The sequence below is a fragment of the Perkinsus marinus genome (genome assembly GCF_000006405.1).
Source record: "Perkinsus marinus ATCC 50983 genomic scaffold scf_1104296929318, whole genome shotgun sequence".
Taxonomy (NCBI): domain Eukaryota; phylum Perkinsozoa; order Perkinsida; family Perkinsidae; genus Perkinsus; species Perkinsus marinus.
The window spans coordinates 1,173,064-1,192,906 of NW_003216498.1; the positions used below are offsets into that span (position 1 = coordinate 1,173,064).

Consider the following 19,843-nt stretch of genomic DNA (forward strand, 5'->3'; position numbering starts at 1 on the left):
CCGTTACAGTTTACAAAGCTGCTCCTTTTTTTCAAAATATCTTCACTCCATTTCCTCACATTTCATCATCATTACTTGCCCATGAACATGTGGAAGTGCAGCTGCTAGCTATTATTATATTCCCCGGGTGTTTTGTATTTATCAATATCTTGTGTGTTATTTGAGTTACAGTTAGCCAAATGTGGTACTCCTCTACTCCTGATCTGTGAGAATTCATCATCAGGAGGCTTGGACTGCTTGTCTCGTTGTTGTTATTATGATTGTCAGTTTTTCATTGCTAACTGAGCCTTAGGTTCGGCCCCTGAACCAACACCATGCACAGTAGCATTCCTACACTAATCGTATTGGTTGCTGTATGGTCATTGGTGTATTCAACCATTGGAGCGGCAACAGCTACTTCGGCAACAGGCCAGAAGCAACAACAGAACCAGCAGACCCATCTCAGAACTTTAGTTATCGTGGATGAGGGTGAAGAGGATAATGATAAGAGGATTTATTCCCAACTATATGCTGATCTTGAGGGTATACTAATCCTATGTACAACACGAGTATTCTGTTGAATAGATGCTGGTCATCATCTTACCTTCGCCGTTTATAACGACAGGGCCCTGAAACTGGATGATTACGGTGAATGGTTATACGACAACATCATAATCAACGCTAATAAGATCAATGGTAAGACCATTAGTACAGTAGGGCTTTGTAATGATACTTGCAGCCTTCCCTGTTATCGAGGATCGTGGTCGTAAATACAAGTCGGTGGATGATGAGAAGGTGATCATCAATCGAGATCTGTAGGAGTAGCTGTTCCTTATTTGCTTCAGAGAGAGGCTGCTAGTGCTGGTAAACCCCATAAGGGTATATCTATGTTTGATCTAGTCGACTTCGTGGATAAGGGTAACAGGAGTATTGTCATTAATGTTGGGAGGGATTTCAATGGGAATGGCTTGAGGAAGTAGGCATTAGCATCCCTCTCGGTGTGGTCACAATCATCATTTAGGCTAGTTAACGAATTCGGCTTTGATGTATACGATCAAGACTCGACCCTTGTTGACCACTTCCACTACGAGGGGAATGATCATACCACTGTATGATGCCTCTACTCACAGAATACTACCATCAGAGGCTTTATCGTTTGTCACTCTAGGTGTGGAGTCGAAACTTTGTCGCTCCCCGAGTGACGCATTTCAATCCTACTGCTGCTAGCAAGGACAAGGTCCTCTTCGGCAGAGGTGTTGGTCATTCCCTTTCACCGAGCAATGACCGCGTATTCCCGGTAATACGAACTATTATACGTCCATATGGCACCCTAATGTGTCTCCTTGCTATCATCAGGTCATTAAGTCGTCACCCAGTGCGTATTCTGAGGACGCTAATATGCAAATGATGAGAGAGGGTGCTGCAAACACTTTGAGTGGGCCGCGTCAGTGGATAGTGTCATTATGGTCAAGTCTTATCGGCATCAGGTGGTTTGAATCTGGTATCAGCCCTACAGGCCCGTAATGGGGCTCGTGTCCTTCTCGTTGGATCGAAGGATATGTGTGCTGATAAGATGTACTGTTGTGGTCAATGGTATGGCTCAACCTTGCTTGTGGCTTCAGATTTAACAAGAAGGGATACGACAATAGGAATGTGTGTAAGTCGATGTATACATGGGCATTCAATCAGCGACGTAAGCACACCTATGTATCACGCTTGCATCATCATCCTGCTTAGGTGTCATCCGTGCTGTAAATATGCGACACCATAAGGTTGGGGAGACCGAGGCGCCGTATATGTATACTGAGGGGGACGATATCAGTAAGACTATCATAGAGGATTATTGCAGTAGTAGTCATGATGTTACCTCATCAGCATTCGAGATTCAGTTGGAAGAGCTGACTATGAAGGGATGGGTTCCATATACAGCTCGTGATGTACGCTCAGCCAATCCTCATCACTATATCGTATGCTACGATACCATTATCAGATCCAACTCGAATACACTATGCTAGACCCTCATATTAGAGCCTTCCTGCTCCCTGATACATCCAATAACGGTTTACATACACTCACCTTCAAGGCCCCCGATGTTTATGGAATATTCAAGTTTGTGGTACTTGATAGTGATTGTTGCCTCCTTTTCGCTGGTACATTGGATCGGTTTCAGGTGAACTACAACAGACTTGGTTTGAATCCTCTCCATATAGAGGAAGTAGCACCATTAAGGAACTACAAGCACAATGACTACCCCAGATTCCTCTTCTGTGCATATCCTTACTACGCATCAGTAACATCATCATCAGGATGAGCACGTCATTCCGTATACTCAGGTTTTCGTCGCGGCGTTCGGCCTTTTTGTGATCGCCTTCTTGATGATGTAGTATTGTGAACTAAGGCATGCATGATTCGTCATTCAGTTACGATAAGGATACCTCGCCGCCAGGCCGTATTAACTCGCCTACTCGCAAACAGACAGGAGGAGGAGAGTCAAAGAAGACGAAATGAGAGCACACAGTGCTGTTGATGAGTTAGTTTTCTCAGTAGTGCTGCTTTTAGTCACGCTACACTATCACAGGTGTGTTTTGTTGGTTAACGTTTGAATAATACGAGTAAAGGTGTGCTGAATGGAGCCTGTTATCACACGGACTCATAGATGCTACTGCAACACTCCTCATTGCAGTACAGTCACTGTGTGCTCGTTCTATTTACAAGTCAACTAGTTGGTCTATAAGAAGTTGCAGGACTTATAATAGGATTTAGCTCATTGCGGATATGACGCCCCTATCATGTACAGGGGTGAGAACCAGTAACTCAACGGCCGCCCAGTATCATCTTAATGGGTGTTCGATAAGCATTGGGATTGGTAACGTTCCAATTCGAGACTCGGATGACGTGTTATATGCTCTTCTAGTTGGATAGATTAATATGTCAATCGGCGATTCACCCAAGATCCGTGACGTCACGATCGGCACGCTCACATTCTCATCCGATTTTGACTCGGGCAATACCTGTACTGTGGACTATGACACAGTATCCAACACGTAGAGCAATCCATACTTCAGGCCTTACCTCTCACAGATGAAAGTAGGTATAATATTTGGATAGCTCACGACTGTGATGGTACACAATACGAAAGCCCATTCAAAACGTGGTTCTATTTCTGTGGGTCTACAATATGGCATGTTTCATCGAATGCTTCCTCGTACTGCAGGTGTACGAGGATTAATTAAGGATCAGAAGATCACCCTGTCTATAAGTGAGTGAAACTATATGAGCTCATTTTATGTGAGTCATCCGAGGCCAATAACTGCTTAGGCTATCACCAATGCATTGGAGGGAAGAGTGTGTCCTCAGATAACATGGGCAAACAACGGAAGCTGTTCAATGTCCACAGACTACGCCCAGTAACACGAGTCCTCCCAGACGATCCACAATGGAAGAGGATTCAGGGCCGGCACCGACGCTGCTGTATTCTATCATGCAAGGGTCTTCCACTCTCTGCCCTCCAATTATTTGTGATGCTTCAACAACATCTCAGGACGAACTAAAAAGGATAGAACATATGAACTGAGATGGTCCTACAGGCATGAGTAACTTCATGGGAGGGTAGCTGATAAACACTTGATGTGATGATAGAGCTGAGGAGCCTAGTTCCCCTCTACTCGGCTCCGACAAGAGCATCCCCTACTGTTAGAGTCACCACCACCACCGCAGCCGTTTGAGCAGCTTATGGGACTGCGAGACTTTCTCCAGGCACACTCCAGAGTCCACTGTATATTTTGCTATGTGCTACCCTTTCGGTTACGAAGACCTGCAACTCTATCTTCAAGAGCTCGAGGATATATGTCGTGGTAGGCAACGAGCCATCGCGCCACATTTAGTGTGGCCTACTAAGTGTATCGGGTATGGGTTTATGCTCAGCACCCCGGAGACCATCTGCACCATTACCTAGTATCATCAACGGGATATCGCTCTCGTCGCCTCCCAGTAGTCCGTCAGAAATTCTACGTCTCGGCCACGATGTATGCTTCTCACGCGAGCTTCTCACAAGGAGCCTGCACGGACGTAAGAGGGTATAATCATACAGCATCATCACTTGATGACCGTCGTGTGGCACAACATACGATTTGGATAGCCGCCACAATGTAGGTAGAGTAGATGTCCTCACCATAACTTCAAGCTCCAATGAAATTGACAATCAACAAGGGCCTTCCTATCCCTCGACGAAGCCAGTGATATTGCTGACAGCTAGAGTCCATCCTGGAGAGACACCTGGACAGTTTGCTTTGCTTGGAGCACTCAATTTCGTAAGTGGCTAGATATCATTCATCACCCCTCCCTCGCTGTATGTTCATCATCCTGGACTCACCGTTATCCCAATTATCTGTTGTGAGGCCCTATCAGACGATCCTCGAGCAGTAGCGCTTCGATACCATTACGACTTGAAGTTCGTGCCAATGATAAACCCTGATGGAGTGTATATGGGCAATTACCGAACCAACAGTCGTGGCCTTAACTTGAATAGGTAAGCATATTCTCCACACTACTAGATAACTCCTATTAGGTTCTACCATAATCCCGGGCCTGAGCATGAAGCAGTGAGCTCCACGACGGGTTGTTGTAGCTCAATCGACTCACGATAGCCTGATCTAGGTTATGGCGATTGTTGACCTTGCACGAATCTATGCCAAGAGGGGTATGCTTGAACTATACGTCGATATGCATGGGCATGCCAATAAGACCGGATGCTTCCTGTAAGAAGAGATCTTCTATCAGCATTCCGATATGTGTAAGTCACGAACTTTCTAGGTTCGGCAATGCGTTGAAGTCTAGCCTTCACAATGCATGGAATATGGCTTTCGCGCGCCTCATGGCGATCAATTCACCATATTTCGACATAGATAAATGTGAAGGGAGCTTGGGGGCATTCCGGAACATTTTGTAGCAGGCGACTTCAGTGCGAAGAATATGTCAAGGAGGGATAAGCTCCCATCGCGAAGAGCCGCCGCAGAAGACCTCGGAGGTCAATCTTTCCCGATCAGCCCACGCCAACACGAGTAACGGGAATGAATCAGGTGTCGAGGGGCAAAGTGATGACCCAGTAGATGATAGGAAAGACAAGGAGGAGGAGGTCGATGGAACAGCAGTGTCGAAGGAAGGATGCAGTCGCGTGGCTATCCATAGGATGACAGGAATAGTCCACTCATATACTCTGGAGTGTAGCTATGCTCGCCCTGCTAGTGTATTGCACTATGCCACACTATCAGAAAGGATCGGTCCTCCTCAGAGTCGATCAATTCCTCCCATCAGGAATGCAGCTGAAGGGGTACACATCCACAATGGTGGATGCTTGACGAACAAGGCAGCAGTCGTGAATGGATTCGAACCACAACATTGGGCACAGAGTGGCGAGGCCCTGCTGGTCAGTGTATTCAACATAGTCAAGGCTGGCATCGCTAACATCAGCTAACTTGACACTCTACATCTAGCAGCTGCCCATTATCAGGTCTCGGCCCTCGACCTCTTCCAGCATAATTGTTGGACACGTGTTGTGAATACACCACACACAACAGTAGCCTGAAGCCACCTTTTTGCAGGCTGTCCCTAACGAGACAGGTAACCAACATCTTGCGTAGTCTGTTACCACGGAACGCTGATTATGATCAATTCAATGCCCAACCTATTGAGGGTAGTGGATATGCGCCGCAAACCGGCTAATATGTCGATGCTCAGTGTCGCCTGGGATAACACTCAAGCAACTCCCTTCATTCGAGGAGGTCGACTCGTACACAAAGCGGGGGTCTCCAAAGTGTTGTTGTTGTAAAAGTCTCAAATCTGCCACTTCGTACACGGAGCGAGTACGAGATAAACATCACCGATCGGAGAATTGGTCACCGTCAGACCACACCTATGCAGATCATCGAGGCAAAGGAGAGTATCGGATCTCTACAAGCAGGATGTCACATCAGGGGCAAGATATTAGACCCTTCTAGGCACACTCGGTGAGTCGTGGCAGTTGCTTAAGGGACTCCATTTTAACGGTTCGAGGAAAACGGCTCTTCGGAGGAGATACCCAATCTCGGAACCTCAACGGGTATGGATGGGAACGAGCAGCGCCAAGAACCTCAAAACCGATGAGGCGTCCGAAATACTCGATTTAACAGTTTCCAACAGTAGTTATGTTGTTGTGGCCCTCCCAAACCTGACTCTTACCGTCAGGTCGGAGTACAAAATGAATTCTCCATGTCTCGATGTATATTTGGATTCTCACTGTTAGCTGCGACGTTTGTTGCGTGGGCGAGTAATAACCCATAGAACCCAACAGCGCTCCCACAACATATTTCACATGTGTATACATTCCATCACTCATGTAGCTTACAATAGTTGTCGTTTGTTATGACCTTCGACTCGTGCACTCATCGGCTTAAGAGTTGTTCTACCGGGCAACTTCATCTCGTAGACCGTGCAACTCAGATTAGTGAATAGTCACTCAGACACGCAACATCATTCAGACTTGAGAAACAGGTATAACATCAGGCGAGAAATCACATATCCATCGCAACTGCGTTGTCACGTGATATATTCATCGGGTGGACCTCCGTTCTCCTTGAAAAGAGCAGACTTATCATTTTGCGAATCTTATTTTTCAAGGTCACAATTCTACATTTAATTAACTGCGACGATAACTTCGAGATCGTGGATCAAGTGTCATCGTATTTTCCGTTGTGATCGACTACCGTCAGTTCAAATGAATAGTTGTATACAACTCTACGATTGGTGCCTTCCAAACACCCCCTCAAAATCGCACCAGCGACATAAGTTCCCCTCTACAAGAATGAATACAGAAGTACTAGTAACAGACGCTAGTAGTAGCACGGCATCAACAGTGGTAAATACCCAGTAATACTTAACAACACAATACATCAAATCCGTTTCCAAGTCTCCTCCTAGTCCATCAAAGTGTCTCCTCCTCCTTATCAAGTGAGTGTAGTTGTGATGTGTTACACAACTATATTGCCGTCATCATCATCAACTTAGACGCGAGAGGGGTAGAGCATGACACGGACCATAGAGCCGTAGGCCTTAGGAGGGAGGTTCTTCTTGAAGTTGCAACGAACGGTGCCAGCGTTACCGTGAGCGCGCATAACCTTGCCCCACATGCACTGAAAGGAATATCGTAATGATATCAAAGCAAGTAGCTCCGCAAGTGGCGATCTTGAATTCCGAAGCCGTTACCGAAAACTGAACCACCCTGTGATTACTCGGAACTTGGAACCGTTCTTGACTGTATTAGTCTTGAAAACGTAGGCGATGCGCTTGCCGAGGTAGAAATCGACATCCTCAGTGCAGTGAACACCCTCGATCTTCACAAGAGCCTGGTTCATGTGAGTGTTGCACTAAAAGAAACAACATCAAAATTACTGTAATGACGATTCCAAAGAATGTGGACAGACATCCAAGTCGCACAAGTATCTCTACGAGTCTATATTACCTTGGAACGCTTGGGTCCCATGAGCACACCCTTGGAGTAAAGGCGTACGGGCTGCTTGGTGCGGCGGCCACCCTTTGCTTGGAAACGCTTCTCGGGCATTGTTGGAGACTCGATAGAACTCTACTGACACCACGCTACCAGGGCTGATCGATTGCCGGGCGAGCGAGATTTTGACGCAAAGTGATGTCGCCTTCATCATTAGTCCGTCAGCCCCTTTATGGAGGCCACAACTACTGAAACGCCTGACGGGGTGTTGGATGAGGAAGCGATAATGCATAGCATGAGCGATGTGATGGTGGGACAGATCATTAATCGTGTTGCCCACTCCCTTGAGTATACCACACCATATACCATCCTACACCATGAAACTGAGACACCCTGCAATACAACACTACTTGATGACGAGGACGATTACATCAAGGAGGGGAAGCCCAACCGAATGGCACTGGATGACTATCATCAGTACCATAGTATACCTGGCTATGATGGGATCACACAAAGGATTGGACAGCAGTCGAGTAGTACTGATCTCCTAACACATGAGGATACAATGAAGGAAAGAGCCATCAGGCCAAAGCATGGTGAGTTACACACTATGGTGAGGGCGACCTTAGCAATAGTGTCCCCTTAATCAGAGAGGAGTAACCACAACTCTGCTGCCATACGACACCATCGGCCACTACACTTGATGCATTCAAGGGAGTTAGGCGATACCGCATCGAATGGAGATACCAGAGGCTATAAAGATACCTTTGCATCGACGAAGATGTTAACTATAGCACGTATACGTGCATATCGACAGAGGGAAGCATCAAACCCTCCTCCAGGGTTTGATGACGGTTTCGAGTCGTCATGCAATCGTCCTGATCCAACAACAGAACGAAGGGTAGTAGTTATTGACGGAGTTACTGATCTATTTATAATGACACTAATCTCAGTTGGCTGCTGTCCGTAAAGCTAACCAATACATTAGCCGCGGGATACATCGAGAGCTAGCTATGAAGAGGAGGCATGCAACGAAACAAGAAAAGCAGGAGGAGACATGTGAGCACAGTAGTAGTATTATTATTAAGGATACATGATCAGCATCCTCATACGGTGGGAATGTGTAATGGTTGAGGTTGGTCCTCATAGGTAACGAGGTCAAAATACAGTACATGAGCCCAGCTGAGATAGCCAATAATAACAGGTAGTGGATGAGAGTATTGATGATGCATTGAATGTATCATATAGATACGTCAACCTTGCCCGAACTAAGATAGCAACTCTATCACGGCTTACCAAAAGCATACTCGATAACAATGGGAACTCTGATAGCGAGGATAACTCTACATATAAATGATGGAAGTATAATTCCACTACCAATCACGCATATTGATACTGAGTAATTGATGTTCTACATGGAGACTGTTGATGATCTGTTGAGTACTGATTGATCAATGATTACTGAAAACTGGTAGAAGATAGAAGGGAAATCCCATTAGTGGTGTGTACGTACCAAGATGAGTTGTTGGCTCACTTCCTCTCTAGCTTCACTGTCACTACTGTCGCCACCACACCTTGCATTCTCTGTGGTATGCTCATTTCCCTTTGATGTCAGGTTCCGCTAATCATCAGCGGCTCACCGCGGAGCTCTACTATCGCTCTTTCCTGTTCGGTGTTGCCATCGCTGCCGGTACCCTTTTGCCCACAGCATAATGAGCATCGAGGGTATAACATCACAGTAGTGGTCTAGTTGGACCATCGACTCATGATCCATCCCTAGCTATATACAGAACAAAAGTTGCAGAAAGCAAACGGATGGTGTAGATCTCCTATTAACCTCGAGCATCCACCACAAAGTAACGCACTGTCACATATAGCAGCGGAAGAGTCCAATACAGAGCTAGTTAGATGACTGCTGGTAGAGTCCTAACTCTCACATAGCTACTGTGTCGTGTTGGAGCCAAGCTCTATGGCCAGCCTGAATATCATCGGAACAAGCAGCGCCTCAAGCATACCGTGGCGAGGCCTCCCTTCCGTATCAGCACAATCTCGTATAGATGCTCGTGGCAGATATTCGAGCTATCGGTGGCAGTGGAAGAGCGATTATTGGTAGTGGAAAGAGGAGGGTTATTATGAAGAGTGATGCTATAAGGGACAGAGTATACAATATTTATAGCTCGTCCACATCTCTACACTTCTTCCCAATTGATGATACTAGTAACAAAAGACAGAGTTTTGTTGGCAGAAGCTCTCCTCCTCCGACGCTGGTGGCGAGACATTATCCACAGCAGAGATGTTGTTGATTGAATAGCAGTACTACTGCTATTCTTCAAGTCATTGCTACTGTTTACTCCTCCAATTGGTCAATCACACCAGACTCAGTCACGTAGATACCATCCAAGAACTTACGGATATCCTTGTGGCGTACGAGAGTCGATTGGTGGATGAGAGCGGCTGAAAAAAGGGAATAGGTATAGAGCTATCATCGACCGATGAACTCTGTGCTATTATGATTATTATTACCAGAGCGGGAGACAAGCTCCAAGTCGGCACCCTCAACAATGACCTCATCCTTAACATCATCGGATTTCCTCACGGAGACACCGGGCATCATGTCAACAGTACGTACAACCTTCTCACCCAAGAAGTTACGGATCTCGATAGTGGAACCGTTGTTGGTGATGTTGGAGTTGATAGGGAAATGTGCGTACACGAAACGGAGCTTGTACTGGTATCTCTGAGTAGATAATCGATAGTGAAAGGGGATCAGCAGTACACCACAGTTGTTCTTACCTGACGGACACCGGTGATCATGTTCTCGATATGAGAGCAAACAGTGCGGATGCAAGCCTTGTTCTTGGTAAGACCGAACCACATCTCGACAGTGATCTTCCTGCCATCCTCGACAAGCTTCATGTCAACAGGGATATGACGGAAAGTTCGCTCGAGCTTGCCGTACTTGCCCGAGACAACGATATGACGGGACTTAAGAGTCACCTTGACTGAAAAGAAGAAACCGGTACAGTGATTACAGAGGGCGACTACAACAGTAGAGGACTCACAAGTACTCCTATCATAATAATAACCAGAGCTCTCATACTACCCAGCCCATATTACCATCCTCAGGAATCTGAATGTCGATCTGAGAGTGGATAGTCTTCATGAGGCTTCTGTACCAACGCGGCTTCGGGCGCCTGATGGGGGATTTACGACATCTAATCGATCAGCTACGGGCGAGCGAGATTTACGCAGGCAAAAATTTTTCAGGTGCATCAAGATTGGGCTACGTTGATCAGTGGCAATATGTCGTCGAGCAATCTACTATGATCGTACCATGATGAGCACCAATCGGGAGTTGAGTTCAATGACGTCGACTTCAGTCATTGACTCAGCGACCCACTGACAATGAGTCTGAAGTAACGTTGGTATAAGTGCGATAGTAGAATCATGTCGTCAGGGCACGATATTATTGTTGAACATATATTTAATGGATATGATCTACTTGTCCATTAGATGCCTTCGAATTCCTTCCAATCGGACTAACACAACTCGATGGGACCCGAAAGTGAAGTCATTTCGATGATGATGGTGACACAAATTGCTACGATATGTTGTAGAGGGTCAACACAGGGAAGAAAGCGGCAGCGAAGAATCAAGAGGTATCCATAGTAGTGAGTCCCTACGACGGATCACGACCGCTTACTCTTGGACGATTTACCAGGAGATCGTGCCTTACTCGGTGATGACGCTGCATGATGTCGGCGGCTCACATTATCAGTGTTATCGGATACTCGACGATTTGTGACTTTACCGTTGCCACTATCATTATTATCATCGTGTTGATGATGCTTCACGGGTCGAGGCTCGGATACTGTTCCAAGCATACTCAAGGAACGAGATCTACGCATCCCACTAGGACGCCCAGGATAACATGGCATGAACGCTCGTGACCAAGCCTTCTTAGCTGAGCAACAACAACACGCAAACTTCATAGTAGGATTATTATTATGATAATAGGCTTCTTACCAAGACGGAAAGGACTGAGCACGACGTCACGCTTGCGCATCTTCACCTTACGAGTAACCAGAACCTATCGTATACACAGATCGCCGTACGATCAAGGATGTGACGCGAATACTAGGTGTAACACAATTCATCTACAACTAAATGGAAGCGTAGACGCCTTCTTGAAGACGTCAGACATGAGTTCGAGGATACAAGTGAAGGGATAAGCACCGTCACCATGGATACATTACCTTATCAGTCTTGCCATTGTCCCCTTTCTTGTCAATAACATCTACAACTTCCACAACCGATACAACCTCATTTGATGATGAGGAGGAGGAGCCACTACCATCCTCCCATCTGAAGTAGTAGTAGCATCCTCATCGAGAGAGTTGAAAAGAGCAGCATAACACACAAGCTAATTCTTACGAGTATGAGTGACAACTGACAAATTCCATACTATCAGTGGAACTTGACATACGCTTCGTCAGACTGAGTACTCCTGTTGACTCATCAGGCACGATATAATCTGCCCACACTGGGGAGAGGCATCTAATGGCAAATATAACGGTTATAGACGAAGGACTGACTTCTCCACCTGTGCGCTATAAGCACGTCCATAAAATAGTCATCTTCTTGATCCTTGATGATAACATGGATAGGTTGATGACCAGTGAACGTACACAAGGACGTACCTAATAGTAACGACTATATAGTTGACGATATGTTATACAACTCAATTACAATCCTTACCACTGACAACGGGTAGGTTGCGTAAATCCCAAGTCACAAAGTCTATGTACCTGATACAGACACACTCACGTGGTAGCCCTGTAGACTACAACGACAACGATGAGAATATCATTACATCGAATAATAGCAAAAAGTATAGATATGCTCGGTGTCAAACAAGTAGTCATGGGTCACTTTGCCTGAGATAAGAGGAGATTCCCGACGGTCTATTCATAGGAAATCATAGTTAGTACCTGTGAGGGCTTTGTCGGCAGTGATATCGGGAAGCTGATTAGGAGGTGTGTCCAAGTCCGATACAATACACTGAGTGAAACATGTCATCACGGTGTGGTGGATACAACAGGAGATGATCAGGGCTCACTGTATCGGCACTGACTAGAGGAAAGGTGAAAAAAGTATTCCTCGATGGATCAGAGTTGGGGTAGTTTGCTGAGGTGGAGCAATAATCAGATTACCATCACGAGACTCTGTTCTAGTACTCAACAACATAGTCCCTCTAGCAGCTGCCAAGCGTGTGGCGATTGATAGAACGAGACGTATCCCTGACATGGATATGCCATATACCATGTACCAACAGGCTATGTACACGTAAGTGATATTATTACCAGACTTCGCAACGAATCCCAGCTCGGGGAGAGGCTGTGTTGCCTCTATTCCAAAAAACAATGCCGAGCCTAACAATGGAATATAGAACTGAGCAACTGTTAGGTTAATCGGGTATTGGGCAAACACCGCCATCACTGCTACGACTTCCCCACTACTTGGCTTTATCTTGAACCGTCCTTGCCATCGGAGCTCCCAACGTCTAAGCAGGCGTATATGACAGCAAGTATAGGGGAGTTATGTTGCTCACCTCCGCTTCTTACCCATATACCCATAATAGGGGAAAGGACTATTTGGGTCAGGAGGACGATGTATCACAACCTAGCAGGATAACAACATGTTCTACATCACCTTAAGCAGCAACATGACACTACGATGCGTCCTTCAAATGCATCGCTGCTGATTGGAAAGCTCTCCGTAGCATCGATAGCTGAGACGACAGCCGAATAACCTCAACCCAAAGAGGATAGAAGTAAGGGGAGAAGGAGACGACGCAAGAGTAGGCATTTTGATGGTACTTACGGATCCGTGACTCCTGAGGAGGAAGTTCAGAAGGCTCTGTATCCCGTTTAGTAGACATGAGGTCATACCTGATACGTAGTCTCCGGGAAAGTGGCATGTTAGTGTGGTGCTTACATAGCTGCATAGGGAGTAAAGGCAGGATCTCCCTGTGGGAAGTTAGGCCGTGATGAATGTTGAGGGCAGCCAACAGATTGGAGTTGTGTGTCGGGGCTCGTGGCCTCACCCTCGGCAATAACGGCAGGGTCGGGAGGATGGTCAGCTGGGGGCTCTGGGGTCGATAAGGTAGGAGTTGACATTAGGACTCCTAGTGATAATGAAAGTTGACAACGACTTCAACTCAGAGCGCATGGAGGAGACATCAATACCAGAAGAAACATGGCCGATGAATAGCATCGATCTACGGCGATACAGCAAATAGTAAGAACATGTTGAGTACATTATGTCCAAACCTGCGAGACGGTGTACCACTGATACCCTCTATCCAGTCGAGGTGATCGACGTAAGAGTTTTGTCCCCCCCCCCCAACTCCAGGTAGGAGAAGGACTACCTTAGAGGCTTCTAGTCGGGGTAACGATACTAATGATGATGATGGAGGTAATGACTCACTTGACTCGAGTGGATGAAATGTCCATAAAGCAAGTACCGTGATGATCACGCATGACGATAGGCTGTGGGCCGATACGAGTAGACAAGTGCCTAGCACGAGGAGTTGTTGCATTGAACATACACTCACAATGCTACCGCGTATGGTTTGGAAGCTTGCGTAAGTCCCATGTGACAAAGTCTACAAACCTAGTAAGCACAGCATGGAAGAATGACATTAACTTGATCGAGAGCATCCTCGTCTCACATAGACCAGAAGGTGTACATATGTTTAGTATCGAACTTATGATCAGCTGCTGCCTGACCTGAAGCACCACAAAGCATATGTATCCCTCTATACCAAAGTATACATGCTCACCTGCTTTAAGATCATCATACACGGAAGTGAGAGACGACGGTGGTGAGATGCCTTATTACCAGGTGGGTTCAGGAACTTTCCACTGATCACGATGACAAAGTAAATAGGTGCTGACCTAATCAGGTATTAGGATGCGGTGGTTGCTGCTGGTGCTGCCGCTGCTGAAATAGCTCCCGACCCTCTGACAAACGACTCACATCATACCTGAACGACGAAGTCTGCATCACTGGGTGAGCATGTATAACTACACGCCGGCATGCTCATCGGAAGATCCATCCTCGGTAAAACTACCTCTTCAAGGATGCATACGAGTTGCTGCGAGGGAACTGTTCTGTTACGAGCCGTGATCGGATCACAGTGATCCTGAGGTCGTCTACGAATCTATAATTGAGTTGGAGCAGACACCGGCCGGATCGAGAGACTACAAGAGGCATTAGTTATCGCTATAGGTATGCTGCTATTTGCATAATGTCCTCGACGACCGTTGATCCCTTGATGAGCGGAAACAAAATCATAAAGCTGGGTCATAGAGTGGTGATCCACTTTATGAATCCTACTCCCTCAACCTGCCATGGCCGGTTCCATTCTATGCCATAAGGGGTAATGCTTTCCATCATAACGCACCCCACGGGGTTCCCATTGAGCAGCAATGATATCCTATTCTAGCCATATGTCTATAGAATTGTTGGTGATGATGTTCAAGGCATCATTGACAGTCGGATGATCTACACGAGCTGTTTATGTCTAGAAGTATCCCCCCTCTCCGTATCTCCACTTGGACGACCAACAATCCTAGTGGGATGACAGCCGCTCATTCGGGCTCGAACGTGTAGTTGGGTTGCATTACCACTGCTGAACGAAGCCGCCCAACTGTTCGGAATCAGCTCGAGCTGCGGCAATGATAGGCTTGAGGGTTGACAAGAATTCCTCCTGCATGCTCCCGACACTTAATGGAATGCCCCTATCATTGAACAAATGATGGAGCATACGGACCATGGGAATTGATAAAGCTGATCGTACAACTGCGGCAACTGAAGTTATGACTTTAATAACAGCTTCCAGGTGAACACAGGGCATACCCGATGCAATAGAGACCAATACTAATGAAAGACAATTTGAAAATCCGCTGTTCGGTGCTCCTGCGCTGATGTGAAATACTAAAGGCATCATGCCTTAGGCATGATAGCTTCAGACGACAGACCATTGTAATGGCTTCGTTATCATCGTCATGTGACAATGTCATCACGATGATCGTTTCATAAACCGTAGACTGCTCACCCCCTGCAACCAGGCCGAGGATATCAGTATGAATAATCGGTTAATCACAACTTCCCCCTGTGTACAGCTTCAGACGACGGTGGTATACCAATTCTATTTGCCACAAGCCAGGTAGTCGGCATACCGAGAAGGAATAACCCCCAACATATCCAGAACTGTATGACATATGATACTTTTAGTTCGGGGAGATCGATCATCCAAGCTATAGCTGCTCCTAGAGATTGGATCCCCTTGTAGAAACCAATATACTTCGCAGCTAATGTGGCGTTGTTGAACGATATAGCACCCATTATCCAGTAAGCATATGTTTGCACTATGGAATCACCAAATCCATAGAGGATAAGCACGATACACGGATACCAGTAGGCGCTTTGAGCGAGGTCTATCCTGTGAGCCTCGTCTATAATATTCTTGTAACGATCATATCCGCCTCTGTATCCATACTGGAGAAAGCAGCCAAAGCCGTAAACAATGTTGAACAATACAAATACAAACCAGAAGCCTGCGATACCGCGAACTCTAAGTGTCATCCTTGCGTTATCTAACAACAGACCACATGTCCATGCACCGACCATTTGGGATAGCCAATAAAGAGCCGAGTTCAGACCACGAGTTCTGACTGTGAATATTACACCATTAACACCATTGAATACGTAAGTATAGAAAAAGTTGGAGCCGAAAAAAAGAATTAATAGCATAAGCATGTTCTTATCAAGAATAACTGAGGCCGTATCAGCGAATTCTTGCCTGACTGTCTTCTGTGGAGCAATAACGGCACGAGTACCATCCTCCAGAATGACTTTCGATGGACTTCGTAGCAACACCAAGGCTGTTAGGGATCCCAGAATCATCACAGCTATGAAGACGAAGTAGGAAGCAGCACTGGCCGTATTAGACTCCGTGTCGAAGTTTATTGCAAGCTGTAGTATACCACCAACGAAACCACCCAAGTTGAAGATAACCCAGAATATTGCAATATAGTGTCCTTTACGATTCTGCGGAGCATAAGCCAATATAAGCGCACCTTGTGCGGTCCAAAGCCAACCCGCGCCCATTCCAAGAACAGCTCCAGCAAGGATAAATAGCCAACCAGTACCAACAATATGACCAGAGATGTATGCAGCTGCTGCATAGAAGGCGTAGGTTAAACCTCCAAGACTCATCAAGAGGCGTGGGCCAAACAAGTTGAAAAAGAAACCTCCAAAGTAGCCGAAGACAGCAAAGCAGGCATAGAGAGCGATGTTGGCGGGATCGTTAGCAGATGGATTCGCGTTACCAGCTCCACCTAAACCTTGTAAAGCGTTGAAGAATCCCGGACAACAGAAGCATACTAATCCCGCAATGAGCACTTGATTATACCCCCTATTTAGAATGGGAACATGCATACGAGTGCTACAACTGCTTTGCATCCTTTCCTTACTCGAGTCATTGATCTGGTTGGAGTTCTCAGAAGATTTGAATCCTGTTTCGAGAGCTACCATTAGGTAACGGAATATGTTACTGAAAAGAATCAACAACCCTGGTGACAATGGAGGCTAAGATGAGGAATAAAATGGATTATAATAAAACCATTACAATGTTCACTAATCGACACCACTCTGGTTAGTAGAATGGATCTCGTGATAATCGCAACTACAGGACATCCAACAATCCGCGTCATAGAATCGGTTATACTCATCAATCACGAATGCAGCGAGGAGGTAGACGGAGTATTCAGGGTTAACGTGACAAAAATGAGTGTATTGAATAGAGAGAATAACTCAATAAGACGATTTGACATTGTCCTTAGCCAAGCAACGAGAACTGCATAAGACACTTCTGACCGACAAACTGAATCGATGATACATCGAGTTTCGTGCGAGCTACAGATGTAATGGACATGCAGGTGGCGTTTCGAGAGCTCACCCTTCAGAGCTCAATCACACCACCCCTGCCGATACCTAGTTCCCGCTAGAATCCCGAATTAATTGAGACAGAGGTCTTTACAACTTCCTCCAACTCGTATTATCGATCATGAGCCACGAGCAAGCTACAGAAGCATAGCCACCACAGAAGGGAACGCCTGATCCACAGTAGGCTATCCCCATAGGTGAATCCTATGATCTATAGATAATGATAGTATACTAGCATCACTAACATGTGCTGCATATGCATGACTAGAGAATCGAACACTTCGAACAGATCCTTCCGAACTGTCTCACTTTCATCGATCCTAGTTCTGCCAACGGATCTTTGCAAGAGAACCGGATGGCGGATCTCGCGAGAGCAACAAATCCTCAATGTTACCGCAATACCTCGAATAAGGTGGTCAATATCCTTACATGATGGGAAAGACCCCTTGAGCAAGACGTAGTGCTCATGCTCATATTCTGGGCTATCGGCATCAACCAACGATGTTTCAGCAAGAACTCCTCCCCTCTCCCCCTTGGAGATGCCCTGAGTATTACCACCTATTCATATGCAACAGTACTACCCTCCAAGCAGCTTCATAACTTCAAAAACACTTGATAGGATACATTCGAAGTGGGTTCCTTCTTCTAGACTTCCAATGACATGAGCACTTTCTGCCTAGTAACAGGACACTCACCAAATAGATCAATTTATACATCCCTCACCATTCATGATGAGTACTATATCTCATCTTCTCCTGCCTCCTCCTCGTGAGGGAGGGTCGAGTCATCCACATCCTGGAGTGTATTGGCTACCTTCCCTGGACCATCCACACTGCAGTCTCCAACACAACTCTACGAACGGCCCCTGTTATCCTCTCCAGCCTGCAATGGTACTGCCATTTAGGTTATGATCAGGTCAAGTGATGACCATGATGATAGGCAGGACTAGATATACTAAAGTATGGCATGATTCAGCCCGAAGCATAGACACAACACCGAGAATGGACGTTGAAGCTTTGAAAACCGATCACGGCGTACCGCTAGTGTGACTACGTCTCCCACTCTCGGTACTATTGCCATTGACACTCTTAGTTGAGTCCTCTTCCTTGGAGAGGTCGACAACACCATCAGTTGGCAATACTACCTTTGCACCAAGACCTACGTGCCCTTCTCGACGCTCTGTGAAGATAGGTTGTTGGACTGAAGGACAGAGACAACATGAAAATAGCGCGAATGTGCATAACCATTCATCCAAATCCAACTTCAGATATTACCATGCTTGTCCTTATCAAAACCCATCCCCCTAAGCATAGCCATACCAAACTCTTCTATCGGGATTTCCCTAGCGTCTTTAGACTCGTCAAAGTCATTTGCATTTTCTCCCGTTTTCCGTCGTTTATTGACTTGGCATAGTATAGGCTCCACTGCATCCACCGCTTGTCCGAACTCCTCCGCACTGGTCAAATCAGATGCCCGTGCACGAGCATCACTGAAGAGTTCCCGAATGGCCTGGGCATCTTCCGAATCAGCGCCTTCAAGTTCGATGGGAGATGTCGAAGAGGAGGGCCTGATTGACAGCACGGTGAACATACCCAGCAAAAACAAATAATACTCATTAGATTCGGAAGGAGGGGTTGACCTTGCTCCTGGATTGATAGTAGTAGCCTCAATAGGGGCGTTTAGTATAGTATGCTTACCCTGCTTAGGCTCTAACCGATGCAGACCTAAAAGCAGTCATCACCATGTATGCTTAATACATCACCATTCGTCTTCTTACATGGTATTATGAATTCTTTATGCTCTGGAGCGGGTGCTTTATCTGTCTTCATCACACCAGATGCTGACATGCTAACAAGACGAGTCCCTGACAATATACCACATACAGTGAGGCCCTCGACCACGGAACATATTACTCTGCTCTGTCGTTGGTACAGGCTTATGCTTCGGATGCTTAGGAGTATTCTTAGGCCTTGCCTTGATAGAGAACGAGAGCTTCATCTTAACACGAGTAAGATACTATACAGAAGACTGCAGTAAGGGGTACTGAGACAATCCACTCAAGTAACCAATATTCTAAGAGACTGGAGAGAACACCTCATCATGGCTGACTAGGAAACGTCATAATTGTGGTATACACTATAGATGATCTAGAGTTCACCACACTCCGATACCGTAATTGGTAACTTCGGACGACTGTTTTCCCCAACCTGAGAACGATACATCGTAGAACCGCATGAAATAGTTAGAATAGGGAATGCTTGATACTACGATCTCTATCACCTGTGCATTCTCAATCTTCCTTACAGTCATCATGCTCTGTTGATCCAATACTTTCCCGAATACCACATGCTTACTGTCTAACCAGTCACA

At 46.1% G+C, this 19,843-nt stretch overlaps 9 protein-coding genes across 9 annotated transcripts in view; 3 read left to right on the top strand and 6 right to left on the bottom strand.

Moving 5' to 3' along the window:
• Nucleotides 1–314: 314 nt before the first annotated feature.
• Nucleotides 315–2,363, top strand: Pmar_PMAR012707 (Dolichyl-diphosphooligosaccharide--protein glycosyltransferase 48 kDa subunit precursor, putative; the record flags this gene model as incomplete). The annotated part of the gene is made up of 14 exons (XM_002787877.1): nucleotides 315–522; nucleotides 565–675; nucleotides 719–774; nucleotides 825–955; nucleotides 1,001–1,088; nucleotides 1,148–1,276; nucleotides 1,336–1,414; nucleotides 1,467–1,554; nucleotides 1,602–1,672; nucleotides 1,717–1,800; nucleotides 1,855–1,916; nucleotides 1,970–2,095; nucleotides 2,150–2,269; nucleotides 2,313–2,363. 14 exons carry the CDS (start codon nucleotides 315–317, stop codon nucleotides 2,361–2,363), a joined length of 1,404 nt encoding a protein of 467 aa, XP_002787923.1.
• A 544-nt stretch (nucleotides 2,364–2,907) lies between these two features.
• On the top strand, nucleotides 2,908–4,740 carry Pmar_PMAR012708 (conserved hypothetical protein; the record flags this gene model as incomplete). Its single annotated transcript, XM_002787878.1, has 9 exons — nucleotides 2,908–3,023; nucleotides 3,045–3,066; nucleotides 3,298–3,386; nucleotides 3,736–3,833; nucleotides 3,982–4,047; nucleotides 4,132–4,293; nucleotides 4,387–4,507; nucleotides 4,547–4,580; nucleotides 4,636–4,740. 9 exons carry the CDS (start codon nucleotides 2,908–2,910, stop codon nucleotides 4,738–4,740), a joined length of 813 nt encoding a protein of 270 aa, XP_002787924.1.
• A 2,171-nt stretch (nucleotides 4,741–6,911) lies between these two features.
• Pmar_PMAR012709 (60S ribosomal protein L35a, putative) lies at nucleotides 6,912–7,581 on the bottom strand. Its single transcript, XM_002787879.1, has 3 exons — nucleotides 7,475–7,581; nucleotides 7,245–7,379; nucleotides 6,912–7,145 (listed from the first exon to the last, which is right to left on the bottom strand). The coding sequence occupies exons 1-3, from the start codon at nucleotides 7,571–7,573 to the stop codon at nucleotides 7,017–7,019; spliced, it is 363 nt and encodes a 120-aa protein (XP_002787925.1). The 5' UTR covers nucleotides 7,574–7,581; the 3' UTR covers nucleotides 6,912–7,016.
• Nucleotides 7,582–8,472: 891 nt separating this feature from the next.
• Nucleotides 8,473–8,816, top strand: Pmar_PMAR012710 (hypothetical protein; the record flags this gene model as incomplete). The annotated part of the gene is made up of 3 exons (XM_002787880.1): nucleotides 8,473–8,518; nucleotides 8,609–8,663; nucleotides 8,708–8,816. The coding sequence occupies 3 exons, from the start codon at nucleotides 8,473–8,475 to the stop codon at nucleotides 8,814–8,816; spliced, it is 210 nt and encodes a 69-aa protein (XP_002787926.1).
• Nucleotides 8,817–9,695: 879 nt separating this feature from the next.
• On the bottom strand, nucleotides 9,696–10,652 carry Pmar_PMAR012711 (ribosomal protein, putative). Its single transcript, XM_002787881.1, has 4 exons — nucleotides 10,577–10,652; nucleotides 10,253–10,461; nucleotides 9,983–10,196; nucleotides 9,696–9,913 (listed from the first exon to the last, which is right to left on the bottom strand). The coding sequence occupies exons 1-4, from the start codon at nucleotides 10,620–10,622 to the stop codon at nucleotides 9,807–9,809; spliced, it is 576 nt and encodes a 191-aa protein (XP_002787927.1). The 5' UTR covers nucleotides 10,623–10,652; the 3' UTR covers nucleotides 9,696–9,806.
• Nucleotides 10,653–11,019: 367 nt separating this feature from the next.
• On the bottom strand, nucleotides 11,020–13,648 carry Pmar_PMAR012712 (hypothetical protein). The gene is made up of 16 exons (XM_002787882.1): nucleotides 13,457–13,648; nucleotides 13,343–13,410; nucleotides 13,195–13,250; nucleotides 13,071–13,141; nucleotides 12,979–13,022; nucleotides 12,823–12,891; nucleotides 12,697–12,759; nucleotides 12,579–12,646; nucleotides 12,451–12,520; nucleotides 12,333–12,396; nucleotides 12,218–12,267; nucleotides 12,063–12,159; nucleotides 11,894–12,016; nucleotides 11,716–11,824; nucleotides 11,486–11,549; nucleotides 11,020–11,423 (listed from the first exon to the last, which is right to left on the bottom strand). Exons 1-16 carry the CDS (start codon nucleotides 13,636–13,638, stop codon nucleotides 11,149–11,151), a joined length of 1,473 nt encoding a protein of 490 aa, XP_002787928.1. The 5' UTR covers nucleotides 13,639–13,648; the 3' UTR covers nucleotides 11,020–11,148.
• A 1,977-nt stretch (nucleotides 13,649–15,625) lies between these two features.
• On the bottom strand, nucleotides 15,626–17,062 carry Pmar_PMAR012713 (conserved hypothetical protein; the record flags this gene model as incomplete). The annotated part of the gene is made up of 1 exon (XM_002787883.1): nucleotides 15,626–17,062. One exon carries the CDS (start codon nucleotides 17,060–17,062, stop codon nucleotides 15,626–15,628), a length of 1,437 nt encoding a protein of 478 aa, XP_002787929.1.
• Nucleotides 17,063–18,480: 1,418 nt separating this feature from the next.
• Nucleotides 18,481–19,491, bottom strand: Pmar_PMAR012714 (hypothetical protein). The gene is made up of 5 exons (XM_002787884.1): nucleotides 19,387–19,491; nucleotides 19,251–19,337; nucleotides 19,086–19,197; nucleotides 18,748–19,040; nucleotides 18,481–18,673 (listed from the first exon to the last, which is right to left on the bottom strand). Exons 1-5 carry the CDS (start codon nucleotides 19,469–19,471, stop codon nucleotides 18,501–18,503), a joined length of 750 nt encoding a protein of 249 aa, XP_002787930.1. The 5' UTR covers nucleotides 19,472–19,491; the 3' UTR covers nucleotides 18,481–18,500.
• A 129-nt stretch (nucleotides 19,492–19,620) lies between these two features.
• The window catches only part of Pmar_PMAR012715 (cyclophilin, putative), a gene marked incomplete at both ends in the record, with an annotated part of 978 nt that continues 755 nt past the window's right edge, over nucleotides 19,621–19,843 (bottom strand). Inside the window, 2 exons of the mRNA XM_002787885.1 lie at nucleotides 19,621–19,680; nucleotides 19,754–19,826. Of these exons, the coding sequence (XP_002787931.1) occupies nucleotides 19,621–19,680; nucleotides 19,754–19,826 (133 nt within the window). The remainder of the gene's footprint in view (nucleotides 19,681–19,753; nucleotides 19,827–19,843) is intronic.